The 22,324-nt window shown below is 42.3% G+C and overlaps 1 protein-coding gene across 1 annotated transcript; it reads right to left on the bottom strand.

The window, feature by feature from the left end:
* Window positions 1-158: 158 nt before the first annotated feature.
* Window positions 159-14,018, bottom strand: SQLE (squalene epoxidase). The gene is made up of 11 exons (XM_010227365.2): window positions 13,650-14,018; window positions 11,965-12,217; window positions 11,502-11,682; window positions 9,405-9,501; window positions 6,544-6,657; window positions 4,679-4,850; window positions 4,170-4,265; window positions 3,503-3,645; window positions 1,991-2,087; window positions 1,464-1,551; window positions 159-717 (listed from the first exon to the last, which is right to left on the bottom strand). The coding sequence occupies exons 1-11, from the start codon at window positions 13,938-13,940 to the stop codon at window positions 525-527; spliced, it is 1,725 nt and encodes a 574-aa protein (XP_010225667.2). The 5' UTR covers window positions 13,941-14,018; the 3' UTR covers window positions 159-524.
* Window positions 14,019-22,324: the final 8,306 nt, after the last annotated feature.

Here is a 22,324-nt window from a genome sequence, read left to right as displayed (position 1 = left end):
AACGTCAGCAGGCTCCTATCTCAGCTGCAACAGAAATAACACAGAGGCAAATACTTCCAATGAAGTAACACAAATCAAGAGTTTTCTTACAATATTTCACAGCAATAAAGAAACAGTCTCTGGAACTACTGAACAGAAAAACAGTGTGACGGATAATAGCAGCATATGGTTTACATTTTTTACTTCTCATTTTATTAATATTAGTGGTGCACTCTATGCAATGGATAAAGTGAGGAATGAATTTTCTGACAAAACTGGCAGTTATCTATCATATGCCAACACTTCAATTATGGTCTTTGTAAACAGCTAACTCATTTCAAAAATTCAATTGCAAAGGAAAGGATATTTACATATAATATAGGAATACATAACCACAAAACCAAATTTAAGCCAAATCCTGAACCGGGAAATCACATTTTGAAGAGAAGAGCACATAATGCAATGTGAAACTGTACATGTCCAAAGATTTTAAAGGCATCGTGATTTTCGTGTCTTCTTCCTTCAGTCATTTCCCCCATTTCCATTTAATAGACTAAGCATTTCATTTCAGAGTAAATAAGTGGGAATATTATGGAGCAGCTGCGGTAGAGGACAGCGCTGCTGCTGAGGAACGCTCGAGGTTTGGTGATCCAGGACTCGGATTTAAAGCAAAAATAAACAGCATATAAGGCCACAGCAAAGAAGTGGCCAATCAGGACCATTGGTTTAGGAGATAACCTGTATTAAAATGCACATACAAAAAAAAACAAAATAAATTATGCAAATAAACAGAAGTGAAAAGCACTAAGAATTTTTTCAGTTTACAGAGATATTCATTCAAAATCATGGTAATCTTTCTCATTGAGGCAGCTCTGATCCTGATGCCTCGCCTGAAACAACGTGGTACATCCTGGGCTGCTACAGTCTGTATCCCCTGTACAGTCCTCACAGGCCATTGCTGCTTCCCCCCATTTCCCTCCCTTTTCTCATAGTCTGTATCTGCCTTCAGCATTTCCCAAGGGATTATTTTCAACAGTTTTAGCTCTTATTCCACAAGAGGAGAAGCAAATAGCCACCCTTCACACATTCAAAGTAGAAGATTTCTGTGCATTCGCTCTTGGGTATCTGAAATGCTTCCTAGTTTCTCATCTCTCCACTCCTTTTGCTCATATATGGGATACGTCTGTCACTACCCTCAACTTAGCAAGTATGAGATGCCTCTTTTACCCTTAATTCCTCAACTAGCCTGGACCACTCCACACCATTCAAGCTCCCATGGCACCTATATTAAATTCTCTCCATATTTTAGTTGCATTTAAAAAAAAGAAAGCACAGCTCCATCTAAGCCTAGTGGGAAAGGCAGCAGCTCATGGGGACTGTTCTCCAAGTGCAGATGTGACTGACTGGGAGCAAGGCAGGTCCCAGCAGATGCTCATCATTCCTGATGAGGGTCACGTTAATTATAATCAGTGCATGGAACTTACACAGAGAGCAGCCCAACGGGGCCCGTGACACACTCGCCGCCCAGTCGGAAGTAATGGAAACAGGCCTTCTTCAGCTGATGCACAGAATCTGCAAAATCAATCACAAATGACTCAGCAAATACATACTGCAGATATTGAAAACGTTTCCAGCTTAGGCATCAGTGATATAAAATACATGACTTTGCAGGTCTCTCAATTCAGAAAGATTTGGACCTGGCTTTACTTAAATAAAGGATAATCTTACAAAATATCTACATATTTCTGAGTAGTACTAACTGACACAAGGGTTTTCTTTTTTAAGCACTAATTCTAGACTTTCCTTCACATCACTAGAACTCAGTTTACATAAGACTAGAGCTAAACATCTGGTTAATCTAATTCCTTAAAATCCCTTGAAGTACATACAGATGCAAGCAGATGGACATACACTTATATACATACACATCCTCCCTCCACTCCATCCCCTCCATCCCATATTTATTTGCCAAATTATAACTAGTCAGAAGTTATCTTTAAAATATATTTACCATCTGTGGCAGCAAAAAGTTCATATAGGGCTTGGGCAAGAACATTCACTACAAAAGAATGAGACTTTTTCCTTGACCAGTAAAATGTCTTTTTTGCCTGCAAAAGAAAAACATTATTTCTATCAGGAAATTACAGAAGAACATTCAAAAGCTCAAAAGCTTCCTAAATGGGTGAAAGTCATGTCCCTGTCCAAAACAAAGTGCAGAGTGGATTTCGTGATATACTAGATTAAAACCATATTAGGTCACCGAGGAACTGGAATCTATCTGAACCTGTTACCTATCTGGGCTGCCCTTACACAAAATAGAGGAAAGAGCGTGGTTGTAGATGGCTAGGTGAAATCAGGTACTTGACAGATGTCATGCATTTCTCTCCATTGACTAAATAGAAAATAACTGAGGCTGTGAGATGTAGATACTTACACTTGGTTAGTTAAATCCTGCATTGTCCATAAAGATCAGGGACATTCATTCTCCCTTTAAATGCTTCTCACTTTTCAAAAAGCACTTTCTCAATAATTCATTTGTAGTCTGTAATTATTCCAGTAATCCTTTAGCCGAATTAACACGCCAAGCTTATTAGACTCTGTGTGTGTGTGTGTGTGTGTGTACGTGAGGAGAGAGAGGAGAGAAAGAGAGAAGGCCTACCATTCCCTGATCAGAATTTTGGGTATAAATCTCACTAAAAAAGAAAACCTTGACCTTACTGCTGTGAGATTAATATAGCAGTCAAGAGGCTAATGAGTATGGAAACACAGAATCACAGAATGGTTGAGGTTGGAAGGGACCTCTAGAGATCATCTAGTCCAACCCCCCTGCTCCAGAAGGGACACCTAAAGCACGTGGCACAGGGTGGCATCCAGGCGGGTTTGGAAGAGAAGGAGACTCCACAGCCTCTCTGGGCAGCCTGATCCAGGGCTCTGTCACCCTCACAGGAAAGAAGTTCTTCCTTGCATGGAGATGGAGCTCCTCCTGTCTCTTGTCCTGTCACTGGCCACCACCAAGAAGAGTTTGGCCTCATCCCCCTTACGTTCTCCCCTCAGGTACTTGTACATATTGATAAAATCTCCTCTCAGCCTTCTCTTCTCCAGGCTAAACAGGCCCAGCTCACTTAGTGTCTCCTCATAGGACAAATGCTCCGGTCCCTTAACCATCTTCATGGCTCTCCTCTGGACCCTCTCTAGAAGCTCAATGTCCTTCTTGTACTGGGGAGCCCAGAACTGCACCCAATACTCCAGTAGAGGGGCAGCATCCTCTCCCTCGACCTGCTGGCAACATCCTCTTGCTGCAGCCAGGATCCTGTTGGCAAAACACTTGAAAAACTACGCGCACGTGTTCAGTATTATCTACCAGTATTTCTGCCAGTGTTCAGTATTATCAGTATTATTTATCTACCCTAAGTTTTGTAAAGAGCCGTGCATTGCTGGTAACTTACATGTCCCTAATTTAGATGAAACTGCAGTCTAAACTGCAGCTAAAGCTGCCTAAGCAAAGTCCAAGCTAAAGCTTCACCTGGAGAACATCGGAATCTTCATAAAGGTCTGGAATATTCTGCAGCAAACTTCTCCAGATTTTGACATCGTTTAAAACAACGCTCATTCCTCCACCAGTTAGAGGATGCCGTATATTATATGCATCTCCTAAAAGAAGAACTCCTAAAAAGAAGAGAAAGATTAATAAAATACAGTACAAACCACTATATAAATGTCAAACACTGTATTTTGATATAAAAATTTGCAAAGATTTCATTTCCACCGGCAAACTATTTGGATAACAACTAGAGATTTAAAATCAGATCTCTTTGAATTATCTTGCTAAAAAGCTCTAAAAAGAGAAACGTTCAAAATATTTATTCTCTATATGTGTGTGAGCTTTTTTTAATATAAAGTACTTCCTTAAAGAAAAAACAAACAAGCCTTGTAGAAGTGTGAGTGATTGTAATCATGAACTGATCTGTTCTACATCTTAAAAAATAAAAAAACCCCTATCTCAACTTTAAAATGAAGTAGACATTAATTTGAAGTGCAATGTCAGTATAAATATTATAGCTAATTCGTACCAAATACGCAGACATTTTCAAAATCATAGCCAGAACCACAAAGCAATTGCATTGAACAACTTACCTGCTGCATATAACAACACAGCTCTAAATCTTACAAGATTATTTCACAATATATACCTTTTTTGTTTACAGCTGAAGGAGGCAAGAAGCTTGCTGGCATAGTCCTCAAGCGATCATTCTGAACTGCTATTAAGAATGGTTCCTTTAGATGCTCTGTAATAAACAAATTACTAAGTTACATTTTTAGGTGGAGTTTCAAACTGCACACAACCCATTTTAAGCTCTTCTCAGAGGAGCTTAATGTAAATCTTCTGAATTGTCAGCACTATAGGTGCCAAATGAGCAAACTGTTGTTTGATGTGGAATCTAAGCAGCAACTGTTTTATTGCAACAGTAACAGCGTGCATGGAGAAAATACAACTTCCCCTCCTCGCTCCAGATTTTGCAAGGATTTGAATGCCAAAGACAACTAACCAACACAATCCAAAGATTATTCTGTATAGATTCTGATTTAAACTGATTTAAAATTCCCATATCAATATTTCAGCAGAGAAATGGAAAATGGATGATTCTGTTAGGGTACATTCTAATTGTGAAGATTTTAGAGGGAAACCTTTTAGACTTACCAGGTAGTTGTGGATGAATGTTCTCAAGCATGTATTCTTTTAAATTTTTTGGCATATCCCCTCGAATATCAACAAGGACCCGAGTCTCAGTTGAAGAAATCTGATAGATTAGTACTGGACCAGCTTTAGCTAAAACAAGTTCAGCATAATTAGCTTTGAACTGTGGTGTATCCTTAAAAATAAAGAGGGGAGGGAAGGATTGAGACAGATTAATGAAAGGTTATCAAACTAGAGAAATACAATATAATTTCTGACATACTTGGAAATAAGACCCCATAAAATACCATATTGTTTGTGTGTGTTATTTGTTGTCTTTAAATGAACAACAGAAATATTTTCAGGAACAAAGCTAGCTTATCTCCAGTATAATTACAATTTTTTTGGCAGCCCGTTTTTATGTTAAGCTATACATTTCATTTAGTCAGCTTCAGTAATATGTGGAAAACATGCCAGTGTCAGTATGTAATGTGACAGTTTTCCATAGGATCATTTTGGATTATTTTAATAAACAAACTTGTAAGAAGGAAAAACTAACAATACTCTGTATATCACTGTGCACAGATATTAGTTGAGGAAGACTCAGAGGCTCCTAATCACGGCAGTAACCACCGTAGCTACTCATGTGCTTAAAATAAGTTCCCAGAAGGAGAGTAACATGAGGTGTGGGACAGTGATAATTAAGATGAAAGGATCCAAAAACTACTGACATTTCTCTAAATCCGCATTACTTCACCTAATAATCCAGTGGTTAATATAGCTAGAGTCATACTTTCTCACTCAAAACACACAGGTCCTTCAGATTCCCCTAGTTAAGCCCTGACTTCAGCCTGGATCACAGTCTGGGTTACTCTTCTGGAATATAAAACATTAGTGGTTTAACCCACAGCTTTTAAGAGGAGCTGAAACTCAGGATTTCTGCTCCCTGAACAAGTGTTCTAATAATAAAGAAAAATAGGGGGAAAAAAGCAGTGTCAACAGCTTAATCATTGACATCTTAACAGGAATATACGACAAAAATTTCCAAGAATTCCCGAAGTGACAAAAACTGATAGAATGGCTGGGAAAAATAAATTAAGAACATAGTTCTAACCAATTCTATTGGAAACCATTGAATATCAAAATCCAAGACTGCGCCCTGCTCTTGCTTAAAAATGAATTCAAATCTTTTATACAGAAATATTCTCTATTCAAGACTTCAGGGCCTCTGTTAGCAATTATATTTGATTGAACTCTTGCATAAATCTTTTTCAGAGATTCTGACCTGAACACTTTTCTTTCACTTTACATTGCTGTCATTTCCTTACCGAAAACCTTCCAACACCCACCAAAGAATAACAAATGCCAATTCTGTATTATAAAAGCCTCTTCTGTATGAATTTGTGTGACTGTTCTGTAAATACCTGTAACTTGGGATGCAAACTAGAAAAGGCTAGGCCAAAGAGGAAGTCAATAAGGGAGAGAAGCACGTGAGCAATGACGTACACGTGCTGTGTGTACAGCTACCTGCCTCTAATAACTGCAGCTGGATGATACTGATGTAGGAGGTTAATCAACGAAAGGTGCTTTTAAGAAATACTGACTGTGCTGAGTTTCCCTCCTACACACACACGCAACCTCCCTTTAGGGAAAAAGCAGGTTAAAAGCCCTTTATTGAGTCTTATTTGCACTGTGAAGTCATTTTTCCATAACATTTAGATGCTGCTAAGGCAAAAGACTGGTGAGTTTCTTCTCATTTCTCAGAGATCAAAAATAGGCAATATGCCAAAGCCACAATGTTAATGACCCAGAGCACACTCAGTTTGATTCAAACCAACACTAAGAAACAGCGACATAGCAGCTTATATGGCATTCTGTGCAAAACCTACCTTCAATATGCAGCCGACAAAATGGGATGAAACAGTAACTTTGTTGGAGATCAAATTTTTCCTAAACTTGGAGAAAAGTCCATCAGCAACAACAGTAAGTGGTGCATGGAGCTCCTGCAACATAAAAATATACATAGAAAGAAAATGTTATTTATATATACGTGTGTATACACACATGTGTATATATACACATACATACATACATAACACTTTCTATTTTGGTTCAGAACAACAGAATATTTCCCAAACCCTCTTGTTTTTAACCACATATTAGATGTTCTTCAAAACAACAAGCATATAAGATGATCACAAACCAGATTTATAAAAGATATATTAAGAAAGTTAATATTTTTGCTTTCTTCATTTTGATATTTAACTCTAGCTCTTCTAAAATTTAGCCTAGTGACTTGCTCCAGCTTTCACAGACATGCAATCAAATAATGTAGTTATGGGCATTGTGTAGCAACTATGACAAAAAAAAGACAAGAAAGTAAAATTGTTCCTACACTCTATAATGTTATTCTTTAGAAAGACATCAAGAAAATAAATAAATAAACAAAGAAATTTAAAACAAAAGAATTGCACACAAGCAATGAAGCACAAACAAACCAAAGTAATGCAACAAACTGGAAGGCAGTCAGCACACTAGTAGGATATTAAGAGTACACAGGCAATTCTGAGAGGTTCCTAGTGTATTTAGGAACTAGGAGCAGAAATTGTGCATGTAAAAAAATATAAAGTAAAATCTTACTGAAAAGATTAGGTTCAACTGGAATGGATGTACAATTCTAAATGTTTAATACTTTCATTATTCTCCAACATGAGCAAATGATTGCAATTAACATTTTAAGTGTATTTTTAAACATTTTATTGTTATGGTAAGACAAGAAAAATCATTATAGCAGAAATTGTTTAGAGGTTGACATTTTCTTTTTAAGAACACAAGTATAACTTCTTCGTTCAGTCAGTCAGTCTATACAGTTATTTAACTGCAAATGACTATAGATTTTAAACGAGTATTTGTCCTTGCCCTTTAATCTTTTCATATAGTAGACTTAAACAGAAAAATAATTTTCCTTTTAAGATTTGAGGCTGTAAATAATAGGGCAGAAAGCCACACCATGCTTCATTAGTACTCATTTTTGTACTAGATAGAACATCTGGTGAGCTGGCATCAACTGTACATCTGTGCCTGCAATGCACTGCATCTTTGAGCACAAGAAAGGGACTCTGAAAAGTTTCTGAAAATACAGCAGAACTAAGAAAATCTTCTGGCTATGGATTCCTGCTCCCAAAGACCGCAAGCTCTCAGCGTTCCTGCCATTAGCGCTGGTACAGGTTGCCTGGCTGCACGATGCCCTCATGTCTAATCATCTGAACCCTCCCTGCTATGTTTTTTTTCTAGTCTGCTATACAGTTGCCTGCTTAAAATTCAACTTTTTCTAGTAGTTCTCTGGTTGTATAAAGCCACAGAAGTAAAATACAGCTAGAAAAAAGGTCTTCTACAAGAAAGCAGAAATATTTTTTCCACTGGGTTCCTACAACTGGAGCAGATCTAAACCAGCAAACATAGCTCTTTCCAGAAACAGCACCTAGAGCATTCAAAGAAAAGCGTGAGTTTGTTACACCCATAATACAGATAGGAGACATGCAATACCAAAAAAAAAAAAAAGAAAGAAAAAAAGCCAAACCCTGTCTAAAACTGATATTGCTGGATGACAAAGTGAGAAAACTAAAAACTCCTACCTTACCAGTACCCAGATGCGATCCAATGGCAAGTTTCTTATTTTCTTATTGCTGTTTTATTAGAAACAGCAGATTAAAAGCAGACAGACAAGGGAGCAGCACTCGGGACATGCCCCGACAGGCCAGCTCAAGGGCAGCCAAGGATGGTGTTTCAGTCTTACAGCTTTCTAGGGACAGCACTCTGCGAGCAAACAACTAAAACCAGTTCTCCTGCAAGAACTTCAAATGGCTCTTTTGCATATGGTTTTGTCTTTGTTTCATCTCTAAATGACCTAAAGCTGTGAGATTTCGTTTTATAGAGCTCAGACAGGATTTTCCAACTACTAAGGAGTTTTGGGAATCTGGTATGGAGAATAGGAGAGCTTAGACAAGATGAAGATGCCCGTCTTCCCCATCAGAGCACAGCTGCACTTGCTTGCTACATAACTTCAGACAGCAAAAAAACTTTAAAATCGGGAAAGGATATATCAAGTTTTCAATTTTCCAGAGAACAAGTAGTATACCCATCAATTCAGGACATGAAGTCTAGCAAAGCTGGTCTGTCCTAAACATTTTATAATAAATTCACTCAGTTTAATAGCATTTAGCCAGCACCTCAGCATTCATTGAGGTGTGGAGCACAAATCCGAACAGTGATAAAATTAATATTATCCCAAACTCCCTCATTCTTTGTGTTCCACGAAATGACTAGACAGAGAAGAGTCTCTGCGAACGGGCGCCTACTCTCTTACTTTCAGATACCTTAGTTAGTTAATATGGAAGTACACACAGAAATGCAAACCATTACACACACAAAGCACAAGTCTTAACATATATATTTTTTCCATCAGTAACTTTCAAAAGATTTTAAACTCCAGACACATGAATACTGAAATAAATTAAGTGAATTCTCCAGAAAGACTGCCATCAGAAACTGCACAAGAAGTTGTAACAGGAATTCCCATATGCCAGGGTTGTACTCACTAGAAAGCTATCTCCATTTTCAGGTTTTGCTTTCCTGACAATTAAGTATGTCTGCATCAGTGCTTTGAAATAACAAACTTTTTAAAAATGCTATGTACATGACTGGATTCGGACAGTGGTTAAACAAAGATCAAAACACAAAACTGTCTCACCTTAAGGTCTCCAGTTTCTTTGTCCTTGTACTGCACACCCACTACACAGTCCTCTTCCTCAAGCAACTGTAACACGGTGCCTTCAATGAATTTTGCACTGAAATTAAAGGAAGTAAGATTAAGATGACCAATGAGGCAAAAATTTCAAGGTGCTGTGCAAAGTAAAACCAGTTCATTTAGCCTGTTTTTGCATTAATAAAAAAATTCACATAAGGAGAAGCCATGTTAAATGGCAAAAAGGGTCTGTCATTAATTTCAGTTCAACAGTACCATTATAGTTGATATCTGAGAATGTTCTAAAACTATAATGCCTACCACAAACAAGCTGCCACTCAGCAGAATCCCGTTTTGCTGGCCATACGTGAGAAGTAAAAAGGACCTTGCTACCTGGTAACTGTCAGAAACCGGCCACTAGCACAGGAGTCATCTATACTGAAAAGCAAGGGGGAAATGCTGAGAGTTTGGGCAAGAACTAAACCTACACAGAACTGAGGAGCAAGATCCGAAGCAGCACTTCAACAATAATGTGTAAACCAGGTAGAACCAAGATCCTTCAGCCTCAAAATAACCTCTGTCATCTGCATAAGACAGAGACACTTGGCTTTTCACCTCAAATTTCAGGATACGCATTCAGTTTGTTGTTTGTGCATTTACCATTCTCCTATTGCTTATGAATCAGAGCTTGAACTGAGCACCCCTTGCCTTCATTTCCCACAACATGGACTATTCCAGTTTCAAAAATCAAGTAACTTGTCCACCTAAATTTGTTTCTGGGTCTGAGCTTTCAGACCTGATCCTAGCAGTTCAGGCACACTCTCAGCAGCTCAAAACTAACACTCTTCTTTCTCTAGGTCGTGAATATTTTTATATCCATTTGGAGTTCAACAACTTAGAAAGGCAAGATAAAGATCCATGTGGGAATAACATTTCTGCTCTCACAGGAATGTAGGCAGCTGGATTCCTATCTTTGCTCCATGTCAGCCAGCACAGAAATTTCAAAGCAAATCTCCCACATCCAAGGCAGGTGCCCTAACTCACATGCCAGTGAGCAACAGGAACAGACATATTCATAACTAATACCTGCCCCAAAATTTCATTGCCACACCTAAACTCCAGGAGACCTGAGCTCCTAGGCACAAGAAAGCATACTTACCACATCAAACCTCACAAGCCAAACCTCACAAGAACAGAATTCAAGTCAAACATTAGCTGTTGTAAATTTTGCTTCAAAATTTTTGTAAGCCTACTGGAACCTTCCAAAAATTGAATGAACACATGCCCAAATTTCACTAAGTTTGAAGTCCTAATAAGAAAGCTTTTATGGATAACAAATGCAGTTGTTAATCTTAACTGAACTGCAGACTTCCTGTCTTTTAGTTCTGACTTTAATAGTTCATAATATGTAACATAAATGATGGGAGCAGACAATTTTCCAGTTGAGAATACAGATGCATAAAGAAAATGTGAATGGCTTTGTTTCCCTTGTAGGCATAATTTATAGCAAATAAATAAATAAATAAATCCCCACAGAAAACAGTATATATGGAAACCAAACACTATGATTTCTGTTTTTTTAGTAAGAGAAAGGGTCTACAGCATTCTAAAACACATAAGCTACTGGAAGTTGCTATTTCCAGCTACTTGTTTTTTCCATTCTCCCTGTTTTCTCTACTTTGTTGTTATTACAAAATGTACAAACAGTCTAAGAAGTTCTATGCATTCGCTTTACCAAGAGGAGGTGGCTTCCTTTGTTAAAAACAACCAACCAACCATCAGCACAGGAGAATCTCCACCCTTTACACTCAAACTGTTCCTTTACATTGGGCAGAACTTTGCAAAATGTTTGAAGCCTATAGTCTCATGAATTTAAAGAGTAACGTGTCCCAGAGAATAATGTACAATGCAGTCAGTTCACGTACATGACATATATAGAAAACAGAAAAACTAAGTACAGGTCCTTTTGGATCAATCTGGTGAATTGGAGGGTTCTGTGTTCAGACAAAATGAAATGGATTGAGAATCTTCATGATGTTGGGAAAAATGCTGCTAAATCTCAGGAATGAAAAATGTGATGGTCGCTATTACAAGTTGACTTACTTTGGTTCTGCCATAGCTGCCCTTCGGAGCCCCATGATGAAGTGGCCATGATGAAATGACCTCCCACTAACCACGTGGCCATCTTCAGATGTTGGATAAGGAATTTCAACCTCCGACTGGCTCTCTATGTCATGAATTATGTAGCCATTTACTACTCGTGCATCGATACCTTCCACTGCATCTGCAAAATATGTGCCAATATACAGGTAAGAAAAACGTGTTTCAAAAAGTTTAACTGTCTATTAAAATTATTTCTTTACGTAGAGTTAAATTCTCTTAATCAAAAGAGGTAGTCTGGGAGGAGAATATCTTCAAAATCGTGGACTAAAAACAGACAATTTAAATTCAAATACAGTAGATACTGTATTTTTTGATTTTCTCTGTCGGCATGTTTTTTGTAAATAAGAAATGGAGTGTCCTAACATCTGTGTTACAGATGTATCTGCACTTGAAATGCACTTACCTTCAAGACCCAAGTCTTTAAGGGCATTAAAACCTCCAGGTTGTAACAGTTCTCCAACTATCCTGTCAGGTTCTTTCAGATCCCTCTCTATGACAGTCACCTTTCTTCCATCCCTCGAGAGCACCGTGGCCAAAGAAGAACCAAGAACACCTGAACCCACAATGATAATTTCTGGATCATACTGAGGTGATAATGTTGTATTTGTAGCAGTCTCTGTCATATGTAAGTCTGTGAAGTTTACTTCTCTTCTGCCCTTTAGAAAGGAAAGTCAAAACAAATACATAAAATGCACATATAGAATTTCTGAAAAATGTTTTTTCTTTTAAATAAACATTACAATTAATTAATTATAACTTCTTCAGGGAGGCTAACTTTGGAGTAGGTCTACTTGATCTGACAGACTGAATGCCCATCTCTTGGTTGGGGAGCATCTTCCAGTTAGTGTTGTCCAGAATTAAATCAAGTGCCTCCTCTACAATGTGATCAAAACACAACAAGCAGAGAAACAAACAAACAAACCAGTTGAAGCTGCACTCCCAATCAAAACCAAACCAATAAAGTGATTTCAGTCTCGGATATACTGGAAGTTAAGTCCCTATAAAGGCAATGAACCAAGGCTGTAGCCTATCTTCTTGATCTACAAAGAAAAACAGCAAAGCCTTTATGCCAGACAGTGCCTGCTAAATGGGGCCCTTAACTCTTCCCACTGTAAAATCCTTTTATATTCACTGAAAAATGTACTTCTCTAATTTCACTGTAAGAGAATATTCCCATCTTTCTAACTGAAAGTCCCTACAAACACACAAACAAAAAAGAAGAGTTTATGGTAAACACTCAACATGGAAAAGCATCAGCAGAACCAGCTAATGAGTAAATGTAATAAAGAACCGGTCCTAAAAATGAAAACTTGTTAAACAATCTAAACTATGGGCAAGAGTACCATATGCTTACAACTAAAGATGTTGAGAACTGACATACACCAGATTATATTATATACACCAGATTATTATGAGTATATTTGATATTTTAGAAGACCAGCTATGGTTACAGTATCTTCCCAATAGTTACTAATGGCATATACTTCAATGTGCAAACTAAGTTACAAGGAAAATTGCAGTGTGAGTCTGCAAGTCATGACTGCAAATGCCAGAAGGGAGAAGGGAGCCCAGCTTGCTCTCCCACGGATGCATCAGCACCAGGAGCTGACAGCAGCGAAAATGCGAAACGGCATTGGCGAGACGGAAGCCCAGCACATCGCCCATCCCAGCATTTCTAGTGGCACCACGTCAGTAGGGCTGGAAAACACCTTCAAGATCATCATCACCCAGCTCAGCAGTCCTAGCTGCCATGAGCCAGCCCAGCTCCAGCTCCAGACCACAGTTCTCACTTCTTCAGCACCCTCGATCTCAGCGGAACAGACCGACCACCTGAACTCTCGTTCCTGTGATACCAGGAAGAATTCCCAGTTAGCTGCATTTGCAGCTTTCTCTAGATACATATATTTAATTGGGAAATGTTGGGAAGATGATCTCTACAAGCTCTAAATAGCTAGTCTTTTTTATTCACAGCTAGTGCAAAACCTGGCAAATCAGCAGTCCAGAACCAAAAGAAAAACTCTTCCCAACACTCAGAGATGACACCAGGAGGACATTTCACCCCGCGGGCCACGTCCGACCTGAACCTACCTTTGGGGATTTGGGCTGTTGGAGCCGCTGAGCCCCTGGGGAGGGTTTGGCCCAGAAGAAGCCAACGAGCGGCAGAGCAGCGAGCCCGTTGGAAAGGACCCCCAGGTGGGACCTCTGCCGCTGCTGCTGCTGCTGCTTGGGCCCTCGGAAGCGGTACCGGTGCGAGAGCAGCAGGCCGAGGGAGAAGAAGACGAGCACGGAGAGCAGCACCTCCTTGTTGGCGTAAGTCATCAGGTCCCCGCACTTCTTGTACACGTAGACGAAGGAGGCGATGCCCAGGAAAGTCCACATGGTGAGGGCACCGGTCTCACCGCCGCTGGGCACTTCCTTTAAAACCTTTTGGGCTGAAACAGGCTCTTTTTATATGAAAAAAAAAGAAAAAGTTTATATTAAAAAGCGGTGAATTCCTTTAAAGCAAAAGAAAGAGCGGTCGCTGTGGAAAACCAAGTCGCTCCACGGAATCCCGTAAAGATGCCAGCGCAACCTCAGGGCGCCACAGGAGCGCAGGGAGAGCCTCCGAAAGGGCAGGTATCAAACAGCGCAGACGACGTCTTCGCGGAAAGCCTCCCCACGCGAGGCGGGGCCGCCGCTCGGGCTCGCCGCCGCTCGCACCCGCTCGCCGTGATTCCAGCGGAGCCGGGCGGCGCTCGCCCCGCCAGGGCGGCCCGTCCCTGAGGCGGCAGCAGAGGCGGCGCCGGCTCCTCGCCGCGTGGCTCGGGCCGCCCCGCGCGCCCACGCGTGGGGATGGGGATGGGGAGGGGGAGGGAGATGGAGCGGGGGGGATGGGGGGGGTGTGCTGCCGCGGGGGCGGGGCTATGCTAATGAGCAACGGCCGCCCTCTCCTCGTGGGCACCGCGCGCCCGGTGCCTCAGCGCGCGCGGGCCAATCGGCGGCGCTAGGGCGAGATGGCGCTATGGCCCGGCGCCCAATGAGAGGCGGCGGGGGGCGGGGCTTGCGCCCGCGGGGCTCCTAGGGCGATGTGACGCCGGGGGCGGGGGCGTTGCCATGGGCACGGCGGGGCGGGGCGCGGCGACGCATGCGCGCTGCGGGCGGCGGGAGCGCGGCGGGGCGGGGGGCGCGGGGCTGCGCGAGCGGGGCCGGGGGCTGAGGCAAAACGGCCGCGGCCGGGGGCAGGGTGGCGGTGCTGCCGCCGCTTTCACCCTCGATCCTGAGGGAAGCCTCGTTGTGCCACGAGGGGAGCTTCAAAATGGCTTTATAAGAGAGGCAAAACTGTGCAAAGCCAGAAACGCGGGACGTTTGGGCAGCAAAACCGAAATCAATCCCCAAAACTCATGAGCCAAGTGGCGATTGAGCCTTGAGCTTCTGTGGGTCACCTCTGAGGTCACCTCCACCCGTGAGGGGGACCACATGCCTTCCTGTGGCGATACCACTTTGAAGCACACCAATATTAAGCCTCTATCATGGTGAAATAGTACTTAAAAGTAATTAGGGTATTAGATGTGACAGGAAGCTACCTCAGTATTTGTAAGAGGATGAGCAAAAGCAATGACACATGGATACACCAGCCTGTCCCTGAGTCAAGAAAGGTGGAGCAGAGAACTTGGTGGGGGCAGGGGTCACTGCAGGGGTGTGCTTTGAAGGGCTTTTGGGGGGAAAAAGAATTTATTAAGTGCTCATGCATCAATAGATAAGCCAAACGCAAGCTTGGATAAATAAACACAGAATAGGAGCCACTAAAAGTAGGATTTTTGGTCCATTTAGCTAAAGAGATAAAGCACAGGTTTGTAAGGACACTGAACTGTGTCCAGTTATCCAAGGTAGAGATACTAATTGTATCCAGTGTGGTGGTTATTCCTTCAACCATAAACTTAGTTCATTAATTCTGGTGGTGCAGAGGCACCTGTAGTCATTGGAATCTACCTGTAAAAACCCTGTTCACAGCAGGAACCACTTTTCCCCAGCTTGAACTGTGATTATTACAGCTGTCAACAAGTAGCACCTCTAAACCCCTTGAGACTGAACCTCTTAGCTACATCTGCACTTACTTTCCTATGTTCAATTTACGAAACAGTCCTAGAGCCTGCAGAAATTGCCTTGTCTGAAATGAGCATTACAGGTTCTGAGATTGCTGGGTGCTTTGTAAGACCAGAGTAACCTGTGTAAAACCTTTCTGGGTGTTTCATAGTAGAGACGAAACAGTAGGAGAAGAGCAATCCCTGAATTAGAACAGGCAGTGCAGCCAAAATAAATCTTGTCAATGCTGAGATAAATCAGTTGACAAACATGAGCCAAATACTACTTAACACACTCAGGGTGATGCAAGCACATAGTCAGAAGTGGACTGTGGATCCATAAAAACTTGAGGGATAGAGGATGGTGTTCAAGAGAACAGACAAAAGCGCAGTCCTGTGAATGGAGGTTGTATGATGTACGATCTAAGTGTCGTGTTCCACTCTACTGCAAACTACCAAAAAACCCTTTCCACACGGCATGGATCTGAGTCATGCGGCTGCAAGCTTTCTTGGGTGGGCTCACTGATGAACTGCAGATAAAATCCACTACAAAAAATAACTTTCTGACAGGCCAAGTCACAGAATAGGCACATGGATGCTTCATCTGAGCAAAAGGAGAGGGCAGTAATACGTGACCAGGACAGGAGGGAGTGCGCATGGGTGTCTATTCTGCTGCAGGCTGCAATTAAATCCTATTAGGTGACCAATAAAGCTAGAAGCTCGCTCTCCTTCCACCCAAGAAATCTTCTCCTGTTAGCAAGATGCTCATTAAAAGCGCATTTCAGGATTATGCAATTCATGACTCAATTTTTATTTGATACTTTTTGATATCCCAAATGGTTATCACTGGGTACTGAAACAATCACAGATTTCTATTCCGAATGCTTGTCCGTATGTGTTATCCTGAATGCTGAAAGGTGCCTTACACACATCAGCCTGCAATTTTTTTTGTGCAGCTGCATCTTTCAGAGGCTCAGATATTACCAGAGCACTACCATATTTCCAGTGTAAGATGGGAGGGTCCCCACTCTTTCTTAATTTACCTTCACTGCACTAACTGTTGTCAAACTTGACACATTTACATTTCTTTTATCATTCACAGAATAACACACAAATTGAGACTGGAAGGGACCTCTGGAGATCATACAGTCCAAGCCCCTGCTCAAGCAGAATCACCTGGAGCACATTGCCCAGGATCATGTTCAGGTAGGTTTTGAATGTCTGCAGAGGAGATCCCACAACCTCTCTGGACAACCTGCTCCAGTGCTCAGTCAGTAAAGATTTTTTTTCTCCTGCTCACATGGAATTCCTTGTGTTTTGGTTTGTGCCTGTTGCCTCTCATCCTCTGACTGGGCACCACTAAAAAGAGTCTGGTTCCATCCTCTCTACATCCTCACTTAAGATACTTTAGATACACGCTGATTAAGACCCCCTCTCAGTCATCTGTTCTTCAGGCTGAACTGGCCCAGCGCTCTTGGCCTTCCCTCATAAGAGAGATGCTCCAGTAGTCTAATGATCTTGCTCTAATTATCTTAGTAAAACTGCCTTCTACTGGGGAGCCCAGTGCTGGACACCGCTCTCCAGATGTGGCCTCACCAGGGCTGAGGAGCAGGGAAGGATCAGCTCCCTTGTGCTGCTGGCCACACTGTCCCTAATGCACCCTGTGATACCATTGGCTTTCTTGGCCTCAAGGGCACATTGCTGGTTCTTGACCAACTTGTTATCCACCAGGACTCCCAGGTCCTTCTCTGAGGAGCTACTTTTTGCAAATCAGCTCTCAGACCCTACTGGTGCATGGAGTTATCCCACTGGGAGACAGTGTAAAAAACCTTGCCAAAGTCAGAGCAGATGACATGCACTGTTCTCCCTTCATCTACCCAACTAGGCATCCTGTTGTAGAAGAGTCTCAGGCTTGTTTAGCATGACTTCTGAGGAACACAGGGAACACATAGGCTGTTGTATATACTGGTCACGTAACCATTTTGTTTTCCCTGAGTCCTCCCCAACGTCTCTAATCACTTCTGCCCTTTTCTGTTCCGTTCTCCCTATTGCACTGGGCCTTTCCATTTTTCCCATCCTTTCATATCTTACATGTACTTTTCATTTTTTTAAATCTCCATGTGTTAAAAGACTCTTTTTGTACTCTATAGTTTGGGTGAGTGTTAGTCCATGTTATCCACAGTCATAAGTCAGCAGACTGGGAAGGAAAGAAAGGGAAAGGATAGAATAACTCATATTTTAAAAATAGCAGTTTTCACACCACTAGTGACAAAAAAGTGTTTTTTTTTTTTGTGTGTGTGTGTGTGATTTGGAAATTCCATTCCATTGATTCTTCCCTAGCCTTGCCTTCTTGAAGACAGCAAAGTGTTTTCACAGACCACTCCAGGCATATACAGGTTTGCTGGGTGAAGATGGTGATTTAGGAAAGGGGTTTCTAGATAACAAACTACAGGTACTGAGGTTGTAAAAAAAAGGTTAAAGAACCAGAGGGCAGACAGAGTAGAGCTGCATAGCAATGTCTTAATAGTCCTCATATTTGTAGAATAAAAAAATACCTTTCCTCTTTGGCAGTTTTACAACATTTAATGGAAATGCAGTGTCTCTGGTTTCTGTGTCCGCATGTGATCCATACACTTCCTTCTGTTTACAGCAGACTTAGCTGGGATCCCAGAGGCCGTTTCTCCTTCACATGCCCGCATAGAGCTTGTTTCTGCATCACTCAACTCGGATTCACCCAGAAAAACTTTCATGTCCTGGAGTTCAGTCTGGAACAGCGCTGAAGCAAAAGGTGCAGTAGTAGCTCAATCAATGGGAAAGCAGCTCATATTTATGAATTCCCACAAGCTGGAATTGCAAATCACAACCACCAATGATCCATCCATCCATCCATCCATCCATCCATCCATTCATTATAACATCACAACAGCTGAACTCCACAGGGCAAATAGAAAGAACAAGCTAAACAACACAGGGATCAGCAGAGAGAGCTTAGAAAATATGAATAAATTCTTATGAGATCCGTGCTGTGAGTGAACTTGTCCTGCAGCTGAGCAAATTTACAGCCTACGTGGCTTTATTAGGAGGTACTAAATTTCATGGGATTCTGTAGGAAAAAAGAAAAGTTGCTTGCAAAGAAAAACGTTTTAAATATAATTGATTAAACATCTGTAAATTTCACGCCTGCAATAATTTTATGACTGAAAATTATAGGTGGGGCATGTCAATAAAAATGGAGGCAGCATATAATTATCCTGTCTGGAGAGGAACATTGCAGGAAGATACATGACCTGCAGAACTTGGTAGAGAGAATCCACTCATCTGAGCACTTCCTTATAGCTTGGGTTACCCTTTTCGGTTTTTGTGTGTGTGTGGTTTTTTTTTTTCAATAAGCCAATGAATGTCTCCTCAGACTTTAGGCGTATGTGATAAAAACTTCTGAATATCTATTATCTCAAGGTGTAGATGAGTTTTTTTCACCCAGCGGTTTCCCTACCATCCATTTTCCTTGTTTCTTTTCTCTCCAACTACTCTCAGTTTCCATTGACAAGTACAGTTATTTCTCGATCTTTGGGCATTGCAGAAGTTCTTCAAGACAAAATATCCTTTTGGATCTGAGAATTTTTCTCTGAAGTTCTGAGTTCAGGTTGGGAAAACCTGTGATCTCTGATTCCAGCTCTTGGAGCTCTGGGTTACTGTCCAATACACTGAATATTCCCTTCTCGATGGCAGCATGCAGCTATCCACCACTCAGATTTGTTCCTCACGTATGAGTGCAGGCTGGTCAAGCATCCCCCTCTCTTTATAGAGCTGCCCTCTGTGTTTGGGCTGGCTTGGCCGGTAGCCTCGGGCACTGGGGACCGGCAGGAGGGCTCAAACATTGCGGCTGCTCCGTCTCCCATCCCTGGTTTGTGGCCTCGCTGTCTCGTGGGACGAGCAGCAGACACGGTGGTGATTAGTACACGGTGCTGGGGTAGGCGATGTCCCCAAGAGCTGCCCGTGTCCATGGATGTCCTCTAGGCGTCCTGCCATAAAACGTGGATAATCCTGCCCGAAAACCTTAGCGGAAGCCCTTACACAGCATTCGTAGCCCCCTGTACTTGCTTTTTAAACCACCTTTAACAGGTTAAGAAGCTTAGACACACCTTTTCCTCCAGACCAGAGTTTAAGCTATAGCCTGTTGAGGCTACACCTGGAGTATTGGGTGCAGTTCTGGGCTCCCCATTACAAGAAGGACAGGGAGCTTCTAGAGAGGGGCCAGCACAGAGCAACAAAGATGATTAAGGGACTAGAGCACCTATCTTATGAGGACAGACTAAGCGAGCCGGGCCTGTTCAGCCTGGAGAAGAGTGAGAGGAGATCTGATCAACATGTGCAAGTACCTGTGGGGTGAATGTAGGGAGGATGGGGCCAAACTCTTCTCCGTGGTGGCCACTGGCAGGACAGGGGGTAATGGGTGCAAGTTGAAACACAGGCAGTTCCACCTCCACATGAGGAAGAACTTTTTTCCTGTGAGGGTGACAGAGCCCTGGAACAGGCTGCCCAGAGAGGTTGTGGAGTCTCCTTCTCTGGAGATCTTCAAACCCCTCCTGGATGCGACCCTGTGCCACGTGCTCTGGGTGTCCTTGCTGGAGCAGAGGCGTTGGACTAGATGATCTGTAGAGGTCCTTTCCAACCTCAGCCATTCGGGGATTCTGTGATTCTGTTGCATTTCCCATTGAAAGATCGTAATAAGTTGGAGTTAAAACTGCTGCAGTTTAGCTCAGTTGGCTCCAGGACAACAGAGTTTTTCAGCAACTACCCAGCCTTCAAGGGGAAAAAGGAGTACAGAATGAGTACAAATGTATTGCAAGGAAAATATATACATAAGGAAACAAACTCACTAGATTTACCTCCGCCCTCCAAAATTCTTTCATATACGATCTCAAGTTTGTTCACCTAAGAAAAAACCTGCTCACTTTCAAGATTGCTGGTTCATTCAGCTTCCATCAGTGCTTGAGCACTTACACGTACTTGTTTGACTGTAATTAGCAAACAGGAGCCTAAGGTTTTTTTTTTTTCTTCCACAGATGCACAACTACCAAAGTGCTCCTGTACTAATAAGCATTCTGCAGTGAAAAAAGGGGGGTTGTTTTGAGAATCAAGATACAAAACTCAAATTTTACAAGACTCAAGCTTGAGAGATTCTTTTGTCAAAGTCTTCAGTTTGGAGAGAAAAGCCAAAAGGTAAGAAATAGGTTAAATAGGGATATGAATATTGCTCTCTAGGATGCAGTCATATGTGAACAGTCCTGGCTTAAATAAGATTTACAGTTTTGACTCAGTAGCACTCCCTGTAGAAAGGGATATCTGTTTTCCCCTTTTTTATAAAGGCATGGTGCGAAATCCTACTGTCATAGAATCACAGAATCACAGAATGTTTAGGGTTGGAATGGACCTCTAGAGGTCATCTAGTCCAACCCCCCTGCACACGCAGGGACACCTAAAGCACGTGGCACAGGGCTGCATCCAAGCAGGTCTGGAAGATCTCCAGAGAAGGAGACTCCACAACGTCTCTGGGCAGCCTGTTCCAGTGCTCCGTCATCCTCACTGTCAAGAAATTTTTCCTTAAGTTCCCTTAATTGGAACTTCTGGTGCTTCAGTTTGTGGCTATTTCCTCTAGTTCTGTCGGTGGCCACCAGTGACAAGAGGCCAGCACCATCCTCCTCACCGTGTCCCTTGAGGTGCTTATAGAGACTGATCAGATCCCCTCTCAGCCTTCTCTTCTCCAGGCTGAACAGGCCCAGCTCCCTCAGCCTCTCCTCACAGGGCAGATGTTCCAGGCCCCTGATCATCCTTGTAGCCCTGTGCTGGACTCTCTCCAGCAGCTCCACATCCCTCTTGTACTGTGGAGCCCAGAACTGGACACAATACTCCAGATGTGGCCTCACCAGGGCTGAGTAGAGGGGCAGGATCACCTCCCTCGACCTGCTGGAGACGCTCTTCTTAAAGCACCCCAGGATCCCATTGGCCTTCTTGGCCACGAGGGCACACTGCTGCCTCATGGTCAACTTATCATCCACCATGACACCCAGGTCTTTCTCTGCAGAGCTGCTCTCCACAAGGTCAGTCCCCAGCCTGTTCTGGTGTCTGGGGTTATTCCTCCCCAGGTGCAGGACCTTGCACTTGGCCTTGTTGAATTGCATGAGGTTTTTCACCGCCCAGTTGTCCAGTCTGTCCAGCTCCCTCTGGATGGCAGGTGCAGCTGTTTTTCTTTCTTGATTCAGAATATGTTTCTTACTATCCAAAAAGTGACCGATATGCAATTTTTACTTGTTATCTACTTCACTTATACGAAGGATTTTTTAAATGATATCTACAGAATGTATTGCAGCTACTTTAGAAGCTGAATATAACTAAGCCAGAGCTGTAAAAGCAACAATCCCTGGTTCTAAATTTGCACCTAAAAACTGCCACATAAGCACTGCCGTGTAAACTGCACAGCAAAACCCTCCAAAGGGTGTTTTGCGTTTGCAGAACAAGCTCTGCTTCTACCCAGTGCCCCCCTCTTGTGGCACCGTACAGGAGTGCACGCCAAAAGGAGCTGGCTGTGGTTTAAATCAGTCTGATTCACAGCTCTGCTGCTGCCTGTATCCACTGTTTGCCTATACACACAAGCCAAACCTCAAGGAATTCCAGTAGAGGAATAGGATTGGAAGTATTTTT

Source organism: Tinamus guttatus, unplaced genomic scaffold (genome assembly GCF_059628265.1).
Source record: "Tinamus guttatus ecotype Peru unplaced genomic scaffold, ASM5962826v1 Tinamus_guttatus_pri_ptg000492l, whole genome shotgun sequence".
Classification (NCBI taxonomy): domain Eukaryota; kingdom Metazoa; phylum Chordata; class Aves; order Tinamiformes; family Tinamidae; genus Tinamus; species Tinamus guttatus.
The sequence above is the reverse complement of the archived record's forward strand: the minus strand, read 5'-3'. Positions and strand labels throughout refer to the sequence as shown.